Source organism: Acomys minous, assembly GCF_964271855.1.
Source record: "Acomys minous genome assembly, chromosome: 16".
In the NCBI taxonomy this organism is placed as follows: domain Eukaryota; kingdom Metazoa; phylum Chordata; class Mammalia; order Rodentia; family Muridae; genus Acomys; species Acomys minous.
The window spans coordinates 80,533,405-80,555,379 of record NC_140498.1 but is presented as its reverse complement, the minus strand read 5'-3'; the positions used below and the strand labels follow the sequence as shown (position 1 = coordinate 80,555,379).

General features: G+C 53.2%; 1 protein-coding gene across 1 annotated transcript; it reads left to right on the top strand.

Moving 5' to 3' along the window:
* Nucleotides 1-428: 428 nt before the first annotated feature.
* Nucleotides 429-21,078, top strand: PIWIL1 (piwi like RNA-mediated gene silencing 1). The gene is made up of 22 exons (XM_084763639.1): nucleotides 429-665; nucleotides 1,787-1,863; nucleotides 3,482-3,562; nucleotides 3,828-3,942; nucleotides 5,179-5,304; nucleotides 5,685-5,899; nucleotides 6,160-6,281; nucleotides 7,308-7,388; nucleotides 7,752-7,949; nucleotides 8,205-8,316; nucleotides 9,356-9,482; nucleotides 9,585-9,702; nucleotides 10,130-10,244; nucleotides 11,490-11,677; nucleotides 11,993-12,065; nucleotides 14,904-15,104; nucleotides 15,218-15,321; nucleotides 15,849-15,919; nucleotides 16,035-16,188; nucleotides 17,717-17,842; nucleotides 19,591-19,738; nucleotides 19,842-21,078. Exons 3-22 carry the CDS (start codon nucleotides 3,485-3,487, stop codon nucleotides 19,956-19,958), a joined length of 2,589 nt encoding a protein of 862 aa, XP_084619765.1. The 5' UTR covers nucleotides 429-665; nucleotides 1,787-1,863; nucleotides 3,482-3,484; the 3' UTR covers nucleotides 19,959-21,078.
* Nucleotides 21,079-21,975: the final 897 nt, after the last annotated feature.

Here is a 21,975-nt window from a genome sequence, read left to right as displayed (position 1 = left end):
CCTCGAACTTACAGAGATCCGCCTGCCTCTGCCTCCCGAGTGCTGGGATTACAGGTGTGCACCACCCGGCCGGGCCACAGGTGGATTTTTTAACCTGTCCTGGGGTGACGCTGCATCAAGTGGCCTGCCACATTTTAGTCGGCACGAGCCAGCCACGGACTCCGAGAATTTGGAAAATTAACCCCTGACTTATCCTTTTGTCTTTAATTCAAACCTCACATTTCTAAGGGGTGGATGGCTTCTGGTGAGTCCAACTTTTTCAGGCAAGGCGCCAGAAGGCCACCATTGAGGGGGGCAGTCTCACCTGGGGCAAGGACCAGAGGGTGGGGCTTGGAAGGGGGTGGGGTGTCTCGAGGCCCCGCCCCATGCAAAACCGCCACCATATGTGGCAGCCAATCAGGGCTCAGCACGTGTCTTCCTCGCCCGTTAACCCAGAGGTCTGCAGAGGTGTCTTTCCGAGGCCTGTGCGGAGGGGCGGAAGGATCTGGCAGTTGGGGCTGTTGGCAGATTCTGCGGCAGGTGCAGCAGCCAGCGGTGCGAGGTGGTGGCTGTGCCCGGCTACGCCCGCGAGAAGCCTGCGGCGGCGGCGTGAGGAGCTCAAGGATTGCAAACCTCAGTGTGCCGGGCAGGATAGGACCTGACGTTGCCGGACTACGACTATCAGGGTCTGGAACCAAGTTGTGCCCACCTTTGCCATGGCCTCGACAGACCTGTGCCCAGGCCTGATCCTCACCTGTTCCTAGGCTTGTCCCTTGTCCCCATCTCTCCTTGTGCCTGTGCCTGGTCCCCACTTCTCTCTGCCCGGGCTTCATCTGTACCTCTTTCTCTGTCTGGACCTTGTCCTTTCCCTGGTCTGGGGGCTTTTTCCCACTTCTCCCTGTTCCCAGGCCTCGTCCCCGACTCTCCTTGTGCCCAAGCCTGGCCGACATCCCTCCTCCTGCCAGTCCTCACCTCTCCCTGTTCCTGGACCTTTTCCTCGTGGCTTCCTGTGTCTGATCCTGGGCCTGGTCCTCAGCTCTCCATGCCCAAGCACATCCCTGCCTGTATCTCCACCTGCTGCAGCCTCCAGCCCTCTCTACCTGTATCTCTACTGTTTTTTCCCCACTTGCTGGACCTGTCCTTTCACATCTGACCTCTGGTACTTAGTGCTGCTGGTGCTACAACATGCAGGAGGGAGCTTTGAGTTTGCAGGGCAGGTGCCTTTGAGACCAAGTTACCTGGTCTTTTCTTACCCAAATATCTAAACTCCATGTGGAGTCCAGACCCCTTGGGGGGTAAGGAATCAATTCAAGGAAAGGCGATGCCTCTTGATGCTATGGGGATGAGAGGCAGGGGAGCCCAAAATTGTGAGCAGGTGATCTTAGCGCATCATAAAGCCAGCTGGGAGGTGTTGAAGTGACTGATTAGCCCTGCAGTTTGTGGATGTGACCCCCTAGGCAGGAATTTGAAGAGCCCAGATAGATATAGGGGACTGGAGAGGAAGTGTGTGTGTGGGGGGGTGTCTTTGCAATGGGAGAAGATTGGCACCTTAAATTACTGCCATCGTTTGTGGGCCCTCTGGTGCCGTGGTCTGATGCCAGCCAGAACAGTGTGCAGCCACCCATGCTTTCTCTTGCTGCCAGCTATCCCCCATAGCATCTTCGCCGTTGTCAAACAATAGCTGTTTGGTTTTGCTAGCTGGAGCAAGTCTTGTCTCCAAGCCCCTGGCAGAGCCACGTTACTGGATGCACAGAAGCCGTGTTTTAAGCTGTTCTTACCTGCTAGGCGTGTGGTTTTTTTCCTGCAGGGTTGACCACACCAGCATCCAGACTGGGACACTTGTGGGATTGGAAGGAGGCCAAGCTGAACTCCTGAGCTGACTTGGTGAGCACAGGGCAGGATCCCTAACGGGAACAACCTCCGCATGCTGCTCAGGCAGCCCCGTAGCCCTGGCTCTGACAGGGCTCTGGGGTGACCGAAGGTGGAGCAGAGCTCACATCAGCAGCATGCAGTAGAAGCTGCCCGTCAGAGTCAGCTCTGAGGACATGCCCTGTAGGTGGCCGCTGCTGAGCCCCTTGGGTGCACTTTGGGAGCCCTTAGATGTCTCCTCAGGTAGTCCTTGCCAGCATGCCAAGCTCTGAGCCCAGTGCGAAGGCGCAGACTGATGAGAGCCAGGCTGCAGTTGGGGTGGGGGCGCTTGTGCCATGTAGAAGCAGCTATGGGGAAAGCGTAGAGGAGAGGCAGTTGTTTAAGGCCGGCCCTTAAAGGATGAGCTAGATTTCTTCTGGTTCACAGAGAGGGGAAAGTGCGTCAGCCAAGGCACCCGTGACATCCTGGAGTCATGAGGTTGTCAGGAAGAGAGTCGTATTTGCTAGAGTCTTCCTCCTTCCATTAAAGCAAGGGTGTGACCCAGCACTTGACGCAGACCCATTGTATGTACCTGGACTTAGCATGACGCTTGGCACTAGCTGTGGTGTGCTATGCCTGACAGATCATGTGTGACATGCTTGGAAAAGAGCTGGCCCAGGTGGGATGTGCTCAGGATGCAGGCACTGGAGCCCAGATGACTGTGCCTTCACCTTCTCGCCCGGGATGGACCAGGAACCTCCTGCTTGTAGCAGGCTGACTGTGGTGCAGACATAGAGAGGGTTTAGAAAGAGTCAGCCCTGGGTCTCCCTCACAGACCAAGGCTGGGCATGTATGCATGTGAACAGGACTCTGGGAGGCCCAGGAAGTGGGGTGGCTTGGTTTGGGTATGTTCCCTTCAGCTGCAATTAGAATTGAAGAAGACTTTGGAGGACACCATGGGTCTGAGGAAGGGCTCTTTGGGGAGGGGGGCACCTGGAAATATGCTACAAATGTCCCCTTCTTTGTGGGTTGTATTTGGTGTGTGTGAGTCATAGTCCCACCTGGGAAAGCAAGCAAGCCCATCTCAGCACTGTAATCCTCTACACACTAAGTTGTCTTATTATAAATAATCAAAAAATTTTTAAAAATTTCATTTTGATTATTATGTATGTATTATATATATATATAATATATATATTATGATCTTTATATGTGTGTGAGGTGTATGCCTGCCTGGATGCATGCATGTATGTATGCCATGTGTGGGCCTGGTCCCTGTCAAAACCAGAAGAGGGCTCTGGATTCCCTGAAACTGGTGGTTGTGAGCCATCATGTGCATGCTGGGGAACCAAGCCCATGTCTACTGCAAGTGTAGAAAGGGTTCTTAGCTGCTGAGCCATCTCTCTAGGTACCCTGGCAACAAGTTGTTTTATCCCAGTACATTTCCACTTGAGCTCTGCCATTTAGCATAGTGGCTAGTCCCCAGGTTTGGGGATGTTACCCGGTATGCCCAAGGCAAGTCCTCAGTAGGGAAGATTCAAGCGTATGTAATTTGGGAGCTAATTTTAGCATTTAAAAATTTTTAATGGAGACAGAATGGTTCAATACACATGGGTTCATCGAGTGCTATCTGCAGTTCTTTCCTCTCTGACAGAAAATGACGGGCCGAGCTCGAGCCCGGGCCCGTGGCAGAGCCCGAGGTCAGGAGACGGTGCAGCATGTCGGGGCTGTGGCGGTGAGTACCCACCTTTGCCCCTCATCAGCGTCTTGACATCCGGCCAGTGGGCCCTGGGGCAGGGAATGAAAGATTTGGCCTGGGGCTTAGTAGTAGAGCACTTGTTTGGCGTGCAGGAGGCCCTGGGTCCCGTCCTCAGTACCACAACCAAGCAGGTGTCACCTGGGTGATGGGGGAGACGAGAGGAGCGTGGACTAGGTTAGGACAAATTCTTTCTCTGGTGCCCACCCTGCGGCATAAGGCAGTTGTCTTTGTGTGTGACCAGAGCCAGCAGCCTGGGTACGTCCAACCGCGACCTCAGCAGCCCCCCGCAGAAGGGGACTTGGTTGGCCGAGGACGACAAAGAGGAATGGTAGTTGGCGCCACGTCCAAGTCACAAGGTAAGTGAGAGGACAGGGGCAGGCTACCACATGCAAGGTGCTGGGTGCCTCCATGAGGCCCTCGCACCACACACTGCAGAGAGGTAGGACGTGGGCTGCCCCACGCAGGCTGTAAAGGAGAGGCTGTGGTTTGTTAGGGCCATCTCAGCAATCCATAAACTTCACATAGGACCTCAGTTTGCCCGCTCTGGGTCAATAAGTCATTTTGAGATGGTTGTCTTGGCATCAGAAGCTGGACCAACTCTACTGTGGCTTTGGTTTAGACAGTACGTCTTCACATGTGTGGGGCTGGCAGAGAGTCAGCGCAGCCAGCTGCCAGCTCTCGGGCATTTTGCCAAAGTGTCCCTGGCTGCCAGGAGGGTGGGAACACTTGTCTTTGAGGGACATTGCTCCCCATGTGTCTTGCTCCTCTGAAGGAGGCGGGGACTGGATTTTGGAAAGCCCACTGGCAGGTGCAACTACAGGAAACCCACCCATGACTCCAGCTGGAATGCCACCAGCTGGCCACAAAGCCAAGGTGGCCCCATGGCCCCTGTGTGCTGTTGCTCTCAGATACCTGGCTGTGAACATACAGCACATGGGATGCCTTGGGAACCTCAAACTCTTAGGAGTGTTGCCAGAATAAGCACAAATTGATGGGTTAATACTGTTCCATGCCCAGTGTGACCCAGTATGGGAGTGTACAATGCTCCTGCTTCTGGTTGTGGGCAGAATCAAGTAGTCAGGAGGCTACCTGTCACACTCATGTCATACCCAGGCTATAGACTGAACAGCCTAACCTAGTAGTTCTCAACCTGTGGGTTGTGGCCCCTTTGGGAAACCTCGATTTCCAAAATATTTACATTATGATGCATAATGGCAGTAAAATTATGTATGAAATAGCAGTGAAAATAATTTTATGGTTGGGAGTATTAAAGGGTTGCAGCATTAGGAAGGTTGAGAACCACTGCTTTAATCCCTGGACCCCTTGAGACTTATAATTTTAAAAACCTTATTTCCCAATCAGCAAATGCGTGCCTTGGGTCCTGGCATCATAGCCCTGGTGTCTGGCCTGTTAGAGTGAAGTAGAAGTGTAAGGGGTAGCCAGAGGCGAAGTGGAGATGGGTCTGTGAGGGATGAGCTCACAAGATGACAGGTGAAAAAGAGTGGGCCGTGTCCCTTACCTTGAGCCACTGTGGGGATGCTGCTGTGTTCCGACCCACTGTAATGTGAGAGCTGCTTTCCTGTCTCCTCAAGAACTGCAGATCTCAGCTGGGTTTCAGGAGCTGTCATTGGCAGAGAGAGGAGGACGTCGCCGGGACTTCCATGACCTTGGTGTGAACACCAGGCAGAACCTTGACCACGTCAAAGAGTCTAAGACAGGTGGGCTCAAGGAGGCACCTCTTTACAGGGCATGTTTCATGGCACTGGCCTGCAGCACTTCTCTGGCTTAGAGGAGGAGAGCACTCTGCTTGCAGCCTTTCCAGCCCCTCGTGTGTGTGTGTGTGTGTGTGTGTGTGTGTGTGTGTGTGTGTGTGTCATACAGCTGCTACATGTCTTAGCTGTGTATTCTGGCACGTTTTGTTAAACATTGCATAAACCCCTTGTAAAGAGATCAGTTGTTTGTGCGGTGGGCTGCACGATCTCCCCTGGAGCAGTAGGGCGGTGGCCACCTGCATTGCGGGGGACTGCTGACCACTGTCCTCAGTTCTCGTATGCAGCATAACCATGCCAGGGGCTGACTGCGTGGGGTGGCCCCTCAGGCTCCTCGGGCATCATCGTGAAGCTGAGCACCAACCACTTCCGGCTGACCTCGCGCCCGCAGTGGGCCCTGTACCAGTACCACATCGACTACAATCCGCTGATGGAGGCCCGCAGGCTGCGCTCTGCGCTGCTCTTCCAGCACGAAGACCTCATTGGGAGGTGTCATGCTTTCGATGGGACAATACTGTTCTTACCTAAGAGACTACAGCACAAGGTTATTTCAGATGTCTCCACTGGCAGAGGGAGGTGGGCGTGTCCATCCCAAAGCAAAGCCCAGAAAGGGTCTCCTGGTAGGGGACATAGGGCTCCCAGAGACTCAGAGTTCTGTGAGAGCTTCTACTCAGACAACGTCTCAGTCTCAGGTCACACATGCCTGTGCTTCGAGAGGCTTCTCTGTAGTGCAGGTGCCCCAGGAGCCTGGGCACGCTTTTCTACACAGAGTGGAGACCTGGGTCCTCACCTCTCTGGCTTTAGGTGACAGAAGTGTTCAGTCAGACCCGGAATGGAGAGCACGTGAGGATCACCATCACCCTGACCAACGAGCTGCCACCCACCTCGCCCACCTGCTTGCAGTTCTATAATATCATCTTCAGGAGGTGTGTGCCATGGCTGGTGCATGCGTGTGCGTGTGTGTGTGTGTGTGTGTGTGTGTGTGTGTGTGTGTGTGATGTCAGCAGTACTGTTCTATGTGGTCATTTAAAATGTGGTTTTCTGACAGGAAATTAATTTATCTGTCTCCAGGATTCTGCCCATTCCCCACTGGTACTGACAGTATGACTTTGAAGTACTGTTTGAGCTTGATAGAAGCACCTTGACATCTCCTTCCCCAGGATGGGTGGGTGGCTGCTGGGGCAGGTGGTGACCACATGGGGCGCAATTAGCTTTCAGTGTACATAGTGCAGTTTTCCAAATAAGGACATGTTCTCAGTGCTGGAGGGGAGATAGCTGTGCAAGCGTGAGGACCGGAGTTCAAATCCCCAGCACCCACATAAAAGCCAGTAGTGGCTATTTGTATATAGAGCCCCAGTACTGGGGGTAGGGCAAGACAGGAGAAGTCACTGGGCCTGCTGGCCACCAGCCAGCCGAGCTCCGGGTTCCCTGCAAGACTCTGTCTGAAGGGAGTGTGGTATAGAGCGTGTTAGAAGACAGTACCTGATGCCCTCCTCATGTGTGCATACCACACACATGCACAAAGACATGTTCTACAGAAGACCCCTCCCTGTGAGGAGCCATCTAAATGGGGCAGTACTTGGGCTCACGACGTACTCCGTAAGCTCATAGATGGCTCCTTAGTGGAAGCATAGCTCAGTGTGAGGGACACTTGACTGGAGCGAATGCATTGGCTTGCTGCATTTGTCTTTAAAGGAAAGCTACCTGGGGATGGCATGCAAGTGGGCTATCCTGGTCTACCACAATAACATGGAACTGGCACAGTTCACTTGGGCCTTACAATTTTTTTCCCAACGTTTTAGACATTTTAAGAACCATTGTTAACTCCTAGGCAGTATAGAAATGACTGGCCTGGCTAGGGGTGATAGCTTGCCAGCCCTGCTCTGACTGCGTATGGCTCCAGGTAGTCCCTAGGATTCGCTGTGCTAACTGTTCTGACTTGCAATTTGCAGGCTCTTGAAAATCATGAACTTGCAACAAATCGGACGGAATTATTACAACCCGAGTGACCCGATTGATATTCCAAATCACAGGTCTGTCTGTATGCTGTGGAAAGCCCACTGCTCCTCCCTCGGGCTGCATAGACTTGGAAAGGATCTCTAAACTAGAAACGGCCTGCTGTTGGGAGCATGCAACCAGCCTGGACGATAAACACTCATACCAGACTACTTAACATTAAAAAAAAAAAAAAAAAACTACCCCATCCCAGTCAGAAGCACAGACTGTGTGCCCTGTGGTTGGTCCTCAGCGCCGGCTCTGGATGTTAGATGGCCCGCCGTAAAGACAAATTGAATGGGGTCTAGTTAGTGTGTCTGCACTTTCTGTGTCAGACACAGGGAATGGAGCCTGGGACCGCCCCTGACCCCCTACCTCCGCCCCACCCCCTGTGTCGGCAGGTTGGTGATCTGGCCTGGCTTCACCACTTCCATCCTTCAGTACGAGAACAACATCATGCTATGCACAGATGTCAGCCACAAGGTCCTCCGCAGCGAGACCGTTCTGGACTTCATGTTCAACCTGTACCAGCAGACGGAGGAGCACAAGTTCCAGGAGCAGGTGTCGAAGGAGCTCATAGGCCTGATTGTCCTCACCAAGTACGGGCTTGGCTTCATCTCAAGAGCCTGGGGGCTGAGAGATCAATGGGGCTGGGGGAGTCAGGCCGAGGTGAGCAAACGTGAGCCAGATGTGTGACGTGTGTTGCGGTCAGGTACAAAGGACAGGTGCCTCCCGTTTTTTACCCTTTGTTTCCAGCCCTTGGTCAGTCAGCCCCTTCCCCTGCCCTCCCCTCATCATACATTTCCGGGGGGCTGGGAATGTGAGTTGGAGCCCCAAGTCCTGGATGCCCACAGGTATAACAACAAGACCTATAGGGTGGATGACATCGACTGGGACCAGAATCCAAAGAGTACCTTCAAGAAGGCAGATGGCTCGGAGGTCAGCTTCCTGGAGTACTATAGGAAGGTAGGTGGTTTCCTGAGTGGTGTGCGACTGCATGCGGACCTTGCTTGGTCTTGCCGACATCACTGAGATTCCTCATGTCGGAAGCACCCTGCCCCCCGCGGCTCTGTCTCGCAGAAATGCATCACGGGAAAGAGTGGTACTGCTAGTGGGGGCAGGCGCCTTGTCATGGCCCCTTGCTCTGTAGCTTTGCCTGATCCTTGGTCAGCCAGCTCTGCTGCATCTGGGTCTCTGACCACTCTGGAGTTCACAGCTCTCCGAGAGGTCCCAGTAGGGCAGAGCTTGAGCCTGGCAGATGACAGGAAGCCAAGGGTCATCCCAGCATCTGTGGACTCCAGCCCTACCTACCTAGGACCTGTGGCCATGATTCTAGTGAAGGCCCATGAGATGGGGAGAGGGATACCCCAAATTCCTGCCATACTAGCCATGCATGTCCAGTGAGGTATAAGGACCCCATCTGAGGGAACATTAACTTTTTAACCCTTGGTGGTTGGTTCTTTAGGGCACAAGAGAAAAGACATAAGTCAGTTCTTTAATGGCATGGCCTGCTGCTGACACCTTGATTTCTAGTAGTCATAGTAACTAGACTGGTCCAATTTGGCTTACTGCCGTGATATTTCTTTTATGCTCAGTGGAAAAAAATTAATCCAAATTAAAAAGGGAAATGGTTGTAGAATAAGCAGCATCTAGGACTATAGGTGTCAGAAAAGAACCTTCACGCCACGGGGCTGGGAGCACCCTGAGAATTCTGTTTTATGTCACCGTGGTCAGGTCTCCATAGCTAAGTCTTGAGGACTTGGCTACATGGAGCTTATTCACCTAGGACAGCTGGGTCAGACCCATCCTTCCTGCTCCCAGACCCTCAGCTGAGGCAAAGAACAACTGCCACTGGCGTATACATATCACCCTCAGGATGGTTTGACACGGCATCTGTCTAGCCCAGCTTGGTCCTCAGCTTCCATTGTTAATTAGGCACCTACTGCACCCGCCGGTGGCACTCTTGTGGTTGGAGCCTAGCATATCTTCCTCTCTTCCTGAGCAGCAGTACAACCAGGAAATCACGGACTTGAAGCAGCCAGTGCTGGTGAGCCAGCCCAAGCGGAGGAGAGGCCCCGGAGGCACGCTGCCTGGCCCAGCTATGCTCATCCCGGAGCTCTGCTACCTCACAGGTGCACAGCGCTCCCCTCCTGCCGTCATTCACCCCTGGCCACCCCCACTGGGGGCTCTGCAGCCCTGCTGACTGGCTCTCACCCACCCTGCTCTGGCTGCAGGTCTGACGGATAAAATGCGCAATGACTTCAATGTGATGAAGGACCTGGCGGTGCACACTAGGCTGACGCCTGAGCAGCGGCAGCGGGAGGTGGGCCGCCTCATCGACTACATCCACAAGTAGGCAGCTCAGCACTCCCAGCTTCTGTTTTGCGGTTCCCTGTGGGCCTGGGAGGGTTCTGGAAGGCAGGAAGTGTGGCCTCCTGTGTTGGCAGGGCTGCGGATGGCTGTCCTGGATCCCTGATAGCAGTTGCTTCTCAGGGAGCCAGGAAATGGAACCTCATGTGCAGATGTGTCCTTTGTAATCCTGCCATGGAAAGGCAGTAGAGAGGAAGAGCCTGTGTCAACTGTGAGCCACTCAGCGGGTGGCAGTCTGGGTCCTGGGACTCTTAAGAGGGTGGAGAGAAGCTAATCCTATTGAGTTCCAGGCCCAGGGAGGCCTTGAAGTGGGCTGCAACCCACAGTGGCACTCTGTCCTCTGGAACGTGGGTCAGTGGATTAGCTGCTGGCTGCTCAGCAGTGCTGGGTACCTGTGCTCACCCCACAGGGACGACAATGTGCAGAGAGAGCTTCGCGACTGGGGCCTGAGCTTCGACTCAAACTTGCTGTCCTTCTCTGGAAGGATCTTGCAATCCGAGAAGATCCACCAGGGTGGGAAGACGGTAAGGCTGGTGGAGTGGGGTGTCTGGGGTAGGAAGAAGGTAAAGCCAGCAGGGTGATGTCCCAGCCAGATGTCCCTGAGATGAGAGACGGGCCACCATGATCTAGTGTGCCCCACCCTCCATCCTGCCCTCTGCCAACTCTTGAAAACCACCAGAGCCACCACCCACCACAGGGCCATCTGCAAGACACAGCCTGCAACTTGAGCGGACATAGAACCTAAAGCCCAGCCCTTGGAATAAGCTGAGATCTGCTTAAAAAACAAAAACAAAAAAAACCCAAGAGTCTGAAGAGCCAGCAGTAGTGATCCATGCCGGGGTGGGGATGGGGCAGAGGCAGGCTGGTCTCTGAGGTCTCTGAGGGTCTCTGAGTTAGAGGCAAGCCTGGTCTTCAGACTGCCAGGACAGCCAGGGCTACGTAGTGAGACACTGTCTGGATTTAAAAAAAAAAAAGTGGAAGAAGAGAGAGACTGAAAATTTTAAGCAACAGTGCAACTCAGGGTGCAAAAGTCCCGCTATGATGTCCTATTTGATTAGCTTTGTCTTCGCCTAAGCCACGTAGTTCTCAGGAGTCATGCTAAATGCTTCTGTGTTTTATCTTTCGGAACAGAAAAATAGTTTCATGAAATCAAAACACTGCAAAAACCTACCCTTTTAAACTGTTTATAGCAGTCTGTGCCTTTCTGCCTAGGTAGGACTGAGAGAAACAGTGCAGCCAGGTGAAGGGGACAGCAGGCTCATAGGGGACCTTCTTAGAAGCTTTGTGTCTCTGGGTGTTTGCTGCTGTGGTGACCATAAGCGGCTCTGTCCTTAATCGGCTTCCCTGAACTTGACACCTCTGTCAACAGGTTTAGCTTTCTTCCCTGCCCCAGATAGGATTTCACTATATAGACCAGGCTGGTGTCTATCACATGGAAATCTGCCTGCCTCTCCCTCCTAAATGCTATAAGCCACCTAAGCCACTCCTCCTTGCCCCCCCCCCATGTGAGCCACCTTTATCATGAGGAAAATGGTACCCTGTATTTCAGTAAGTCTTAAGGATGAAGAGCTTGTCCTGGACACTTAGAAAGTTGTAGTGTAGAAAGGGCCCTCCCCGTGTATCTGGTGTCTTCTCTGCTGGGGACTTTTGCTCTGTCACTCTGACTCAAACTTAAGAGTGGTACTCTATGGTACCAGGTGCATGATGGGATTGTACAAGACCAGTGGCTTCATCACAGCTGACAGTAGCATCTCTGCCCTTTATTTTAGTTTGATTACAACCCGCAGTTTGCAGACTGGTCCAAAGAAACAAGAGGCGCACCACTGATCAGCGTGAAGCCGCTGGATAACTGGCTGCTGATCTATACCCGCAGGAATTATGAAGCGGCCAACTCACTAATACAGAACCTGTTCAAAGTGACTCCGGCAATGGGCATCCAGATGAAAAAGGCAATCATGTGAGTGTCTGCAGAGTGATTGGCAGTTATCAGAAGGATGTGCATGCTCCAAAGTGATGCACCGGTGAGCTCATGGAAGCTCTAAGACTTTCCGTGGCTCCATGTAACACAGAGAGATGGGATGGGGGAAGAGAGAAGGCAGGAATGTTGTAGGGATAGACCCTGAATGAAGCCGGGATGGTGGTGCAGCTTGTTAGCCATGGCCCTTCACGGAGTGGCTGCTCCTCTATCTGCTCGTACCAGGGATTAGTAGAGGAATGCCGGCTGGGTGACAGTCTGAGGGGTGTGTGCCACCGTCTTTACTGTTGATCCTAGGATCGAGGTGGATGACAGAACAGAAGCTTATCTGAGAGCCTTGCAGCAGAAGGTGACGTCAGACACTCAGATAGTGAGTAGCTGCAGGGTGTGGGCTGTGCTGGGGTCAAGGGGAAGGGGGCTCAGGGGACACAGGACAGGAGCTTTGAGCTCCATTTCAGACAGTAGTCCTCAAAACAGACAAGTGACCTCAGTAAGGCTACTGAGCTGGTGCCTGTGTGAGTATGTGCCCTGCACGAGGTGAGGAGATGCCAGAGAGAGGAATGCCATGCTTTGGTTCCAGAAGCTTTGAGGGAAAGCAAAGGCGGAAGAGGAAGGGTCAGTTCTTGATTTGTTCAACAGACATTGGTGTTTAGCCATACTAGAAACTGTGGGGGTCACAGGGCGAGATCAGCGGCCAGGCTGCAGACCCCAGGGTGAGGTCAGCGTGCACAGGCTGCTGCAGCACTGAGTGTGCTGCCACAAGCACCTCTCGTGAGCTGGGATGCCTCAGCATTGATGAGTGCCATCTCTCTGTCATGTGAGACATGGCATCCAGGAGAGGACTGGTGATAAGGTAGGCTGGTGGCAGTAGGTCCCGTGTGTGCTTGCGGGTGTCCTCACAATGGTGTGAGGTGTGACTAGGGGGAACATCGAGGCTGCAGTGCTTTTGGATTACCACTGAGGAGAGAGTGTCACCCCATTCTCTCTCACTCTCCACCTCTGAATGCGTGAGTGGTCCAGCTTTAGGCTGGGTCTTAGAAGTATAGACACCACCCTGGGCCACTTAGTTCAGACATGCTGTCTGTGGCGTGACTGTGTTGGGGCCTGTGACTCCCTCACCTGGCACTCCTGTGTACACCAGGCACATGTCTAAGTTTGCGTGTTTCCTGCAAAGGCTTTTGACTTTGAGTGAAGGCCCAGCTACCCTGATCCATGATCATGCTGCTGCTCCCCCAGTGCTGTTTGATTAGGTCTTCACAAGCAGGGAGGGTATTGGGGGGACACTGATCAGTGCAGCAGTGTGGGGAACAGGGCTGGTGTGTGTGTGTGGGAGCAGCAACCAGCCTGGTGTGACCTTGTTACTGTCCTCTGCCCAGGAAGCACAGGCCTTCTGTGTGTCAGGAAGCCATGACAGGCTAAAGGTGGGAGATTGGCTGTAAGTGGACCAAATGGAAAGATTTATTTTCTCCCCACTTCCCACATCCACAGCCCTGTGAGGGGTAGGCTCTTGCACATTTGGACTTGGAAATTGGCCGATTAATTACAATCTCTTCAAGTTCCCCAGCCAAACATGCCCCACGTTTTGTTTCATCTTGCTGACCTCTGCATCCTCAAACACAGAGGCCACCGTTGCAGAGCTCATTAGCTTGGGAACTGATGGCAACTGCTTGTAAAGTCATTGGCCTCCAAGAATGAAACCCAGCCCCAAAGGAGCAGATTCTTTGACGCCAGTAACTGTTTAGGCTTAAAGCTGAAGCGAGCGAGAGTTGTGGTGCTCCACAGCCCCCCCCCCCCCGGCCCCCGTTGCCCTTGTACCTTTGTGGGGGCCTGTGAGTTGCACGTGGTGAATAAAACAAACAGGAGAATGGACCTCCAGTGAAGGGGATGCGGTCCTCTGTGGCTGTGGTAGAGATAGCTTCATGAGTGGGGATGCAGCATGCTGGCTTACAGCCCACTGCTGACAGGAGTGTGTATAGGCGTGCTGGTCAGACTTTTGTCCCTGAGACAGATCCAAGAGGGCAAAGACTGCTTGTCGCTCATGCGTCAGAGGTTCTGTCCAGGGTCTCTTAGCTCCATCATCTCTGCCTATGGTGGAGCAGAGCGACCCAGGAGGGAGGACATGGGGACTGCTCGCCCCATGGTGGTCACAGAGTAGAAAGAAAAAGGACCAGATACATCCTTCAGTGGTGGCCCACCCCCACCCCATCCTGGCCAACTTCTACCCACCTCAGCTCTTTCATTTCTACCATCTTCCACCATCACCGAGGCATGGCTCAGAGGCAGATTAACCTCTAGTGAGGGCAAAGCCCCTCTGTGTCCAGTCATGTGTCCAGAGCCCACCTCTGCCCACGGCTGCACTGGAGTCCAGACCTTCATCAAGCCAAAGCCAGTGGTCTTTTAAGAGCCAGGTAGAAGCTTCTGTGTGGCTCATGCAGAGGCAGTGGCGAGCACAGAGGCATGTCCCATACCCTCTGCCTCAGAATGCCACACAACCATGGGAGACAGGGGCAGGTTGCCCATGCGGCTGAAGACCTGATCAGTGGCCTGCCATGCCTTATCAGCTCTTCCTTCTGGCTCTCATTTTCTTCTCAGAGGCCATGTTCTCTGGAGTAGTGGGGGCAACAGATAGAGCCTAATTTGTTGGGGACCAGAGATAAGATGAGTCCAGGTACACACTGCGGGTTGCAGCCATGAGTCGCAAGCTAGATTTGACTTTAGAATCTTGAATGTGGATCCTCAGAGTTTGGGGCAGGGGGACACGCTGGTCAAGGACTCCCATCTTGTCCTCAGAATTGTCACCGTCTTCCTGGGAAAGTACACATTCTGACCAGATTCCCAAGCCAGAGCCTTAGGGCTTGAAAGTTGTGGGGCTAGGGGAGCTGAGAGCCAAGTGTGGGGCAGCTAGACTTGTGTTCCCTGTTTTACGTTGGGCCACACATGCTGGTCATGTGCTGCGCTCAGGTCTCTGGGAGCAGTGGCTTTATTTCACTGCTCTGGCTTGTTTTTGTGCAGTGCCTACCATGTAAGTGCCTGTCGCTTAGAATAAAATGAGCAAAACTGACATGTCACTTCTGTTCCACCGAATAACCACATGGCAGAGTTGATTGGTGACATGAGCGACAAGTGTCCTTGGCAGCACAGATCTGTCCCCTTGCTCTCAGCCTCCCACTTCCTGGTTCTCTGTAATGAGGTGCTTGTTTGTTTTCAGGTCGTGTGTCTATTGTCAAGTAATCGGAAGGACAAATACGATGCCATCAAAAAGTACCTGTGCACAGACTGCCCCACCCCAAGTCAGTGTGTGGTGGCCCGGACCCTGGGCAAGCAGCAAACAGTCATGGCCATTGCCACCAAGATTGCCCTGCAGATGAACTGCAAGATGGGAGGCGAGCTCTGGCGGGTGGACATGCCCGTGAGTCTGCTTTCCTAGGGAGACAGGGCGGTTGCTTGGTTATTTAGGGAAAGGAGCCTTGCTCATGGCTGCCAGCATCCTACCATGCCTAAATGACCCTATTCTCACTAAAGCTGAAGCTGGCAATGATCGTGGGCATCGACTGTTACCATGACACCACAGCTGGGCGGAGGTCCATCGCAGGATTCGTTGCGAGCATCAACGAAGGGATGACCCGGTAAGCCAGAGAGCAGCAGCGGCACCATGAGGTGGCTGGCTCTGAAAGTGCTTTGGTTTGTCAGCTATTCTTGGCCCCTGACATGTGACTCATCCAATCCTCTGCTTTCCAACGTTGGTTTTCACTGTGTTTGTGGAATGAGGGACTAGCCCACAGCAGCAGAGCCTGGCACCTGGCCAAGTGCGACTTGTAGATGCCAGTGGCTGCGGCCTTGGTCTTGGGAAGCAAAGGGAAGCATGGAAGGCGTGATCTCTCAGGAGCAGAGCAGTGAGCGCTTGTTCTGTTGGGCAGGTGCTCCCTGGTGACCCCTCTGGTTACTCGTTGTCCCCCTGCTGAAGAAATTACCCAGCTGAGTTAGAATTTGGGCTTCCTGGTGGGTGGCTTGAGATGGTCTCTTGCTCTTCTGCTTAGCTGCGGTCTCCTGGGACTGTGGGGAAGGTGGCAGGAATCTTCATAGGAAGATAGAGCCTAGAGCTGCCCAGCCTGGCGGAGCCAAGTCCTCACCACCCAGCTTTTCTTCTCAACAGCTGGTTCTCCCGCTGCGTCTTTCAGGACCGTGGACAGGAGCTGGTGGATGGGCTCAAAGTGTGCTTGCAAGGTGAGTCCCTGTGCCCTTGTCCCGACTTGGGGCCCTTGGGCTGTTACTGAAAGTGGCTGGGGAACTGGGCGAAACAGGGACTGTTAACTGAAACCCTTCCCCGCTTTTTTTGCAGCTGCTCTGAGGGCTTGGAGCGGCTGCAATGAATATATGCCCAGCCGTGTCATTGTGTACCGAGACGGCGTGGGAGATGGGCAGCTGAAGACCCTGGTCAATTATGAGGTCCCACAGTTCCTGGACTGCCTCAAGTCAGTCGGGAGAGGTTACAAGTAAGTACAAGTAAGGTCTGGCCTAGCTGCCCACTCTGCGATTAATGTCACTGGATGGCAAAGGGGAAGGGTGCATGGGCTTCATAGGAATTGAGCAGGAGGTAGTGATGGGTGAGGGAGGCAGGACTGAGCAGGCAATCAGGGCAGCCTTCCTGTTCCCTGAGCACTGGGTCTGGTTATAATATAGCTCAGTGCTGCTCGTTTCCTGTGCTTGGCTCAGGGTAGGACACTTCTGTGGTCCTTAGCAGTCCCTGCCAACACAGGGTAGGACACGTCTGTGGTCCTTAGAGTCCCTGCCAACACACCACCCTGAGCTCCCAGCTCTGTGCACAGACCAGGCAAACAGAGACGTGGATGCAGGACCCAGCTGTGTTCTGTGTTCTGCCCAGAGCTTCGAGCAGCTGCAGGACTTGGAGCAGCAGAGCTTCATAGGCAGCTGGTGACGTTTCTGGCAGGGCCCTATCTTCCTGCCCTTTGCCACCATGTTGTAGAGGAGAGGCCCCCAGTGTGGGCCATGTGGGTCCCATGCCCGGGCTTTCAGGAGCTGCTGATGACTGGGGGGAGGAACAGTTACTGGGTAGCCTGTTCTTAGGACCCCGCTCTGCCTGAGAATGGGGTCAGCCGTGTCTGAGCTTGGGAGGAGCTGATGCTATCTAGATCGGGACTGTCGATCATGTTAGATGCAGCCTCATTCTGAGGCCGGATTCACTGACTTCCATGTGGACTGGGTCTGCCCATGTCCCAAGGAATTAATTGAAGAGGAGCTTGTCAGAGATGAGAGGGTGGGGTGGTGAGTCTTCTAGCAGACTCCTCACTTCCCCTAGGGAGAACAGTGTACAGGCCACATGCACTGGGTGGGCACCTAACAATCCCTTTTAGTGTAAGCAGTACAGAGGGCACAGGCTGTAGGGTCACACAGAAAGGGGGAGCATTGAGTGTCAGATTGTCTTTCCTGGTGATGTGTATTTGGATTGAACATACTGCACAAATGTTAACATAAAACACACTGATATACAGTAGAGGACGTGTGGGTATATACATACATACACACACACACACACACACACACACACACACACACACGAGAGAGAGAGAGAGAGAGAGAGAGAGAGAGAGAGAGAGAGAGAGAGAGAGAGATGGGGACAGCAAGCACAGTGAGATCCATTTTGAGCTAGTGATTCTGGAATCCACTGTTAGACATTAATACTCCCTGAACCAACTCTCCTAGACAGATACCAGAGTAGGAAATGCCCATTGTGGTATCAACACTGAGTACTTTGGAGGCCTCCTGGTGTGACCGGTGTCTGTGCCCACACCCAACTAGCCTTATGTCATAGGTCACACAAGTGACATGGTTGTCTACCTTTAGGTGGTCACTCCTGGTCTTTGGTCTTACCTGGCGGAAGGTGCTGACCTCCTCCAGCATGCAGTGAGATGCTGTGTCTATTCAGGGACTCTTCCCTGAGGGATGCGTGAGCACGTGACAGGCCACCAACCCAGTGTGGCCCTGCTCCCCTTTTGTCTTTAGCCCCAGACTGACTGTGATCGTAGTGAAGAAGCGCGTCAATGCCAGGTTCTTTGCTCAGTCTGGAGGAAGACTCCAGAACCCTCTTCCTGGGACAGTCATTGACGTGGAAGTCACCAGACCAGAGTGGTGAGTTCTGGGGCCTCTTGACCACACAAATGGTAGCTAGCTTGTTTCCCAGTTCCTGACACTGTTTCTTGGAAGTCTTAATCCTTCTGCTAACCTGGTCTGACATGCTTCCTAAAGCTCAGGCCTCTCAGCACTGGGATCCTGAGAGGCAATGCCGTCTGGCTGGCTCCTTGGGAGTTGGAGGGTTTTCTCCTGTGTGGCATTTCAGAGTTTTCGAACAGCGTCTGCCAGCAGCATATATAACCCCATCCAGAGGCTGTGTCCTGCAGATCTTTAGACCTGTGATGCCTCACACAATCCTCTAGGGGTCAAGGTGTTGAGAGGGTCTGTGTCAGCAGATCTGAATCCTGCAGCTGACTCCAAAGTAAGGGAAATAGGAGGGAGCTAGGCCAGTCACAGCACGCAGGTTCCACCGTCTATGGGGACAGATGTTCATCTCTGGTGACCTCCTCACCAGCTCTCTTCTCGGGGTTAAGATGGGTGTCCAAGGGGGCAGCAGTTCACTACCCAGTCTGAAGCCTAGAGTGTGAGGCTATAGAGGGATTCCAGTATTGCAGGTGAGGGCCAGGAACTTCTACAACGTGCCTGCTTTCCCTGACTCAGGCGGGCAAGCTGCTGATGACAGCAGGGCATCATGGATCCGAAATGCTAAATTGGGTTCTTAACTCACCAGTTTAGGCACATGCTCCGAAGTCTGAACCCTGAAGCATTGTGGGCCCTGGCATCTCAGAAACAGAAATGGCTACAAAAGGTTTTTTAGCTGTCTCCTCAGCTATGTGATTGAACTGGGGTTTTTATTTTGAAATTGACAATTTGGCAGGGGGTGGGGGGGTGTCTTTTTGGCTCAGAGGTTGGCTGTGGAATTGGTTCTAGAAGAGGGTTCTATCACATGAGGAGCACGGTGGGGCAAACAGGCTCATATCAGTCTTCGTCTGAGGCCTCTTTCGCCCTTCTCAGAACCTGCAGCTGCCGCTGGGTGTTCAGGGCCCCAGAAAAGAGCCCTGAACCTAGGGCCAACACCCAAGTGAGTTTGAGAGAGGCAGGCGTGTGTTCTTGGCAGGTGCCATTCAAGCCCTGTAGCTGTGCGAGCCACTCTGGCCCTTGGAGGCAACAGCAGGCCCTGTGAAGGTGGCAGGCTCTCGGGTGGAGCTCATCTGTTCCTGGTGGGCACACCAGTGAATGTCTCTGATTCTCATGCGCTCCCTGACAGACTCCAGAGGCGTCTACTTCTGACTTCCGACTTGTCTAGTTCAGTGACATCATCAGGACTGCAGGGTTATGTTCCTCTGTGGCTGGGGTCGGCTCACAGGAGCTCTTGGCTGACATTGGTGCCAGGGAACAGTGAACTCTGATGGATGTCCAGTTGTTTCCCGGTGTGCCCTTTAGCTTGACCTTGGCTTGGGCCCCCTCTGGCTCCAGCTCGTTGGTTCTGACTCCTTAGTGATTAAATTTATTCCTAAGATGAGAGAAACATGAAGAAACTGATTCTACCCTACTCTGCTCCTGTGCTTGTGCATGAGTCCCCTCCCTCCCTCCAGCATGCAGGGGACACAAGGCCCAGGAGTGCGGCTGGTGTGCTCTGTGGCATCGGCATGGTGACACCTGGAAAGAGCCTTGCCTTACAGACCCTTGTGCGCATCGCGACGGTGGCTCTTGAAGGGCTGGAGGAAAGATGGAGTTTGAACACAAAGGTTTTTCCTCCTAAAAAGTGCATGTCTTCGCCTTACATGGGTCTCCTGCCTTTCCAGGTATGACTTCTTCATCGTGAGCCAGGCAGTAAGGAGCGGGAGCGTGTCCCCGACGCATTACAACGTCATCTATGACAGCAGTGGCCTGAAGCCCGATCATATCCAGAGGCTGACGTACAAGCTCTGCCATGTGTACTACAATTGGCCTGTGAGTGTACTACTGTCTGGGTCCCGTTCAGGGCCACCTGTGGTAGGGACCCTGGGAGTCCTGCCCAGCTTAACCCAGTGATTGGTCCTCTTTCCCCCCACAGGGAGTCATCCGAGTCCCTGCACCCTGCCAGTATGCACACAAACTGGCCTTCCTTGTGGGCCAGAGCATCCACAGAGAGCCGAACCTCTCCCTCTCCAACCGCCTCTACTACCTCTAACCAACAGCGAGGGCCTGCGTGCTGGCTTCCAGAACTCTGCCAACTTTTCACTTCTAGGTTCACATGATTGTCGTTGCAGCGGGATGTTGGGGTGGGGGTGGGAGCCACAGTTTGCTTTTCAGTGTTGGTATGTAGCCACTTAGATTAACTTAGGTTTGATGTTTGTTTCGTTTCTCATAGTGTGTTGTGCCAGTTTGCTTGGCAGAGCGGTGGCAAGGCCCTTGGTACCACAGATAGACTTTCCTAAAGCAGCCGTGTCGGCAGGTTCTCAGAGGTGCTCCTGGGAGCACATCCTACCGTACACTGCTTTCTTTGTTTTGTGTATGTTTGAATTTAAAGGAGGAAAGGGTGTAAGGCAAGAGTGCCCGCAGCATCACAGGCAGGTGCTATGTGGGACTCTGACACCTCAGGTTTTAAAGACAAAAAGGCTGGGGGGTGCCTTTCTGTATTCCTCTTAAGAGTTAGGTCATAAGGAATGAAAAAAATGGAGAGGTTTGAACTTTTCCCCACGGCAGTGCTGTGAGACTGAGGAGGCTGGTGGAAAAGTGAGCCTTGTTATTTATTTTATCTTGAAGTTTTCTTACCAAAGAAAATTAGTGACCGTTACGTTACTTAACGGGGTAGTTTTTAGTTTTTGAAAGCCTGCGTTTTCTTTCTGTTTTTAAACTACTGGAGACCACACTGGGATAGAATTCCACTCCTGAAAGTCATTGTGTCAGGTGTGGTGGCACATGCCTGTGATCTCAGCACTGGGGAGGCGAGGCCGGGAGAACCGCAAGTTCACGGTCAGCCTAGGCTACACAGTGAGACCTTGTCTTAACAAAAAGAAAAGTAGAGTAGTGTGAGTTGTGGGCGGGGCCAGTATCTGCATGGGACTTTGGGAGTAAGAGCTGCCTCTGTCCCTGGGGTCGGGAAGGCTGAGGCTGGTGGGGCAGTTCAGGTGCCACGCCAGGTGTGCACGCCAGGTGTGCATGCATCTATTTGGCTCTTTTGCAAAGAGGGGGCTTGGAGTTATTCAGGTCACGAGAGCAGCTTGAACTGTGGCTGCTGTGTGATGAGTTTTACAGGTTGGCAGTGTGTGTGCCCCTGACACAGCTCAATAAAGTTTCTGTTTCCCTTTCCTGCTGTGGCCGTCTCTGTACTAGCTCTAGAATCTGGCCTTCTTGATGTATTGTCAGTGAAAAGCATTTTGTTTCCTTGTATATCTCAAAGCTAGTTCCCGAGCCACCATCTGGGCTCCTAGCATGCAACCCTAACCCATCCCGTGTCTGACCTCAGAGGAAGACACACAGGCTGTCGAGCCCCGAGAAGTCCAGGATTAGGATTTCAAACCAGATCTGGGTGTCTTAACGGGTCAGGCCTTTATTCTCCAAGGATTGGCAGGAAGACAGAATCTCTTTAGAGAACGCCCCCCCCCACCCCCCACAATGATCATACCCATGGTTGTGGGTGCTCAGGGTGTTCTCAGAGACGCCTGTTTCTCTTCCCTCTCTGATACCCCTACCCAGAGTGTTCCTTGGTGACTGGCCATGGCACAGGCCCTGGGCTCTGGACTAAACTAGGAATTCAGAACTTGGAGGGATAGGTACAGCCAGGTTGTCCAAAGATATGGGGCAGGTGCTACTGGCTGGGTATATAGAGCCTGGCCTGTCTTGTGTTCAGTATGGGCAAGTTACAAGGTAGTGAACCTTGCCCAGAGAGACTACTTCTTCAGTAGGGTGGGAGAGACAACCTGGAGGTTTCCCAAGGCACCCAAGCTCCCAGGGTAGCATAGCCACCCAGACGGGGCCACTTTGCCTTAGATCTGTGGTAGGGTCCTGCTCTGCACCCCAGTCCCCCCGCCCCCACTGTGGTTTCTGCATGTTAACTTAAGACTCTGCTTTTCTGTTACCAAAGTTGTCAGGGTTAGAGGCTAGACCTTGGTAGCCCTGACAAGCTGGGCTCCCTCACCCATCTCCCAAAGGCCAGTGAAACAGGCAAGTTACAATGAGAGCTGCAAAGGGGAGAATTATTCAGC

Bases quoted from the DNA above. Each gene is read 5' to 3' on its own strand.
- PIWIL1 (XM_084763639.1), top strand. From the start codon at position 3,485: ATGACGGGCCGAGCTCGAGCCCGGGCCCGTGGCAGAGCCCGAGGTCAG. The intron at 9,483-9,584 runs GTGCACAGCGCT...CTCTGGCTGCAG, and splicing joins GGAGCTCTGCTACCTCACAG to GTCTGACGGATAAAATGCGC. The intron at 15,322-15,848 runs GTAAGCCAGAGA...TCTTCTCAACAG, and splicing joins ATCAACGAAGGGATGACCCG to CTGGTTCTCCCGCTGCGTCT.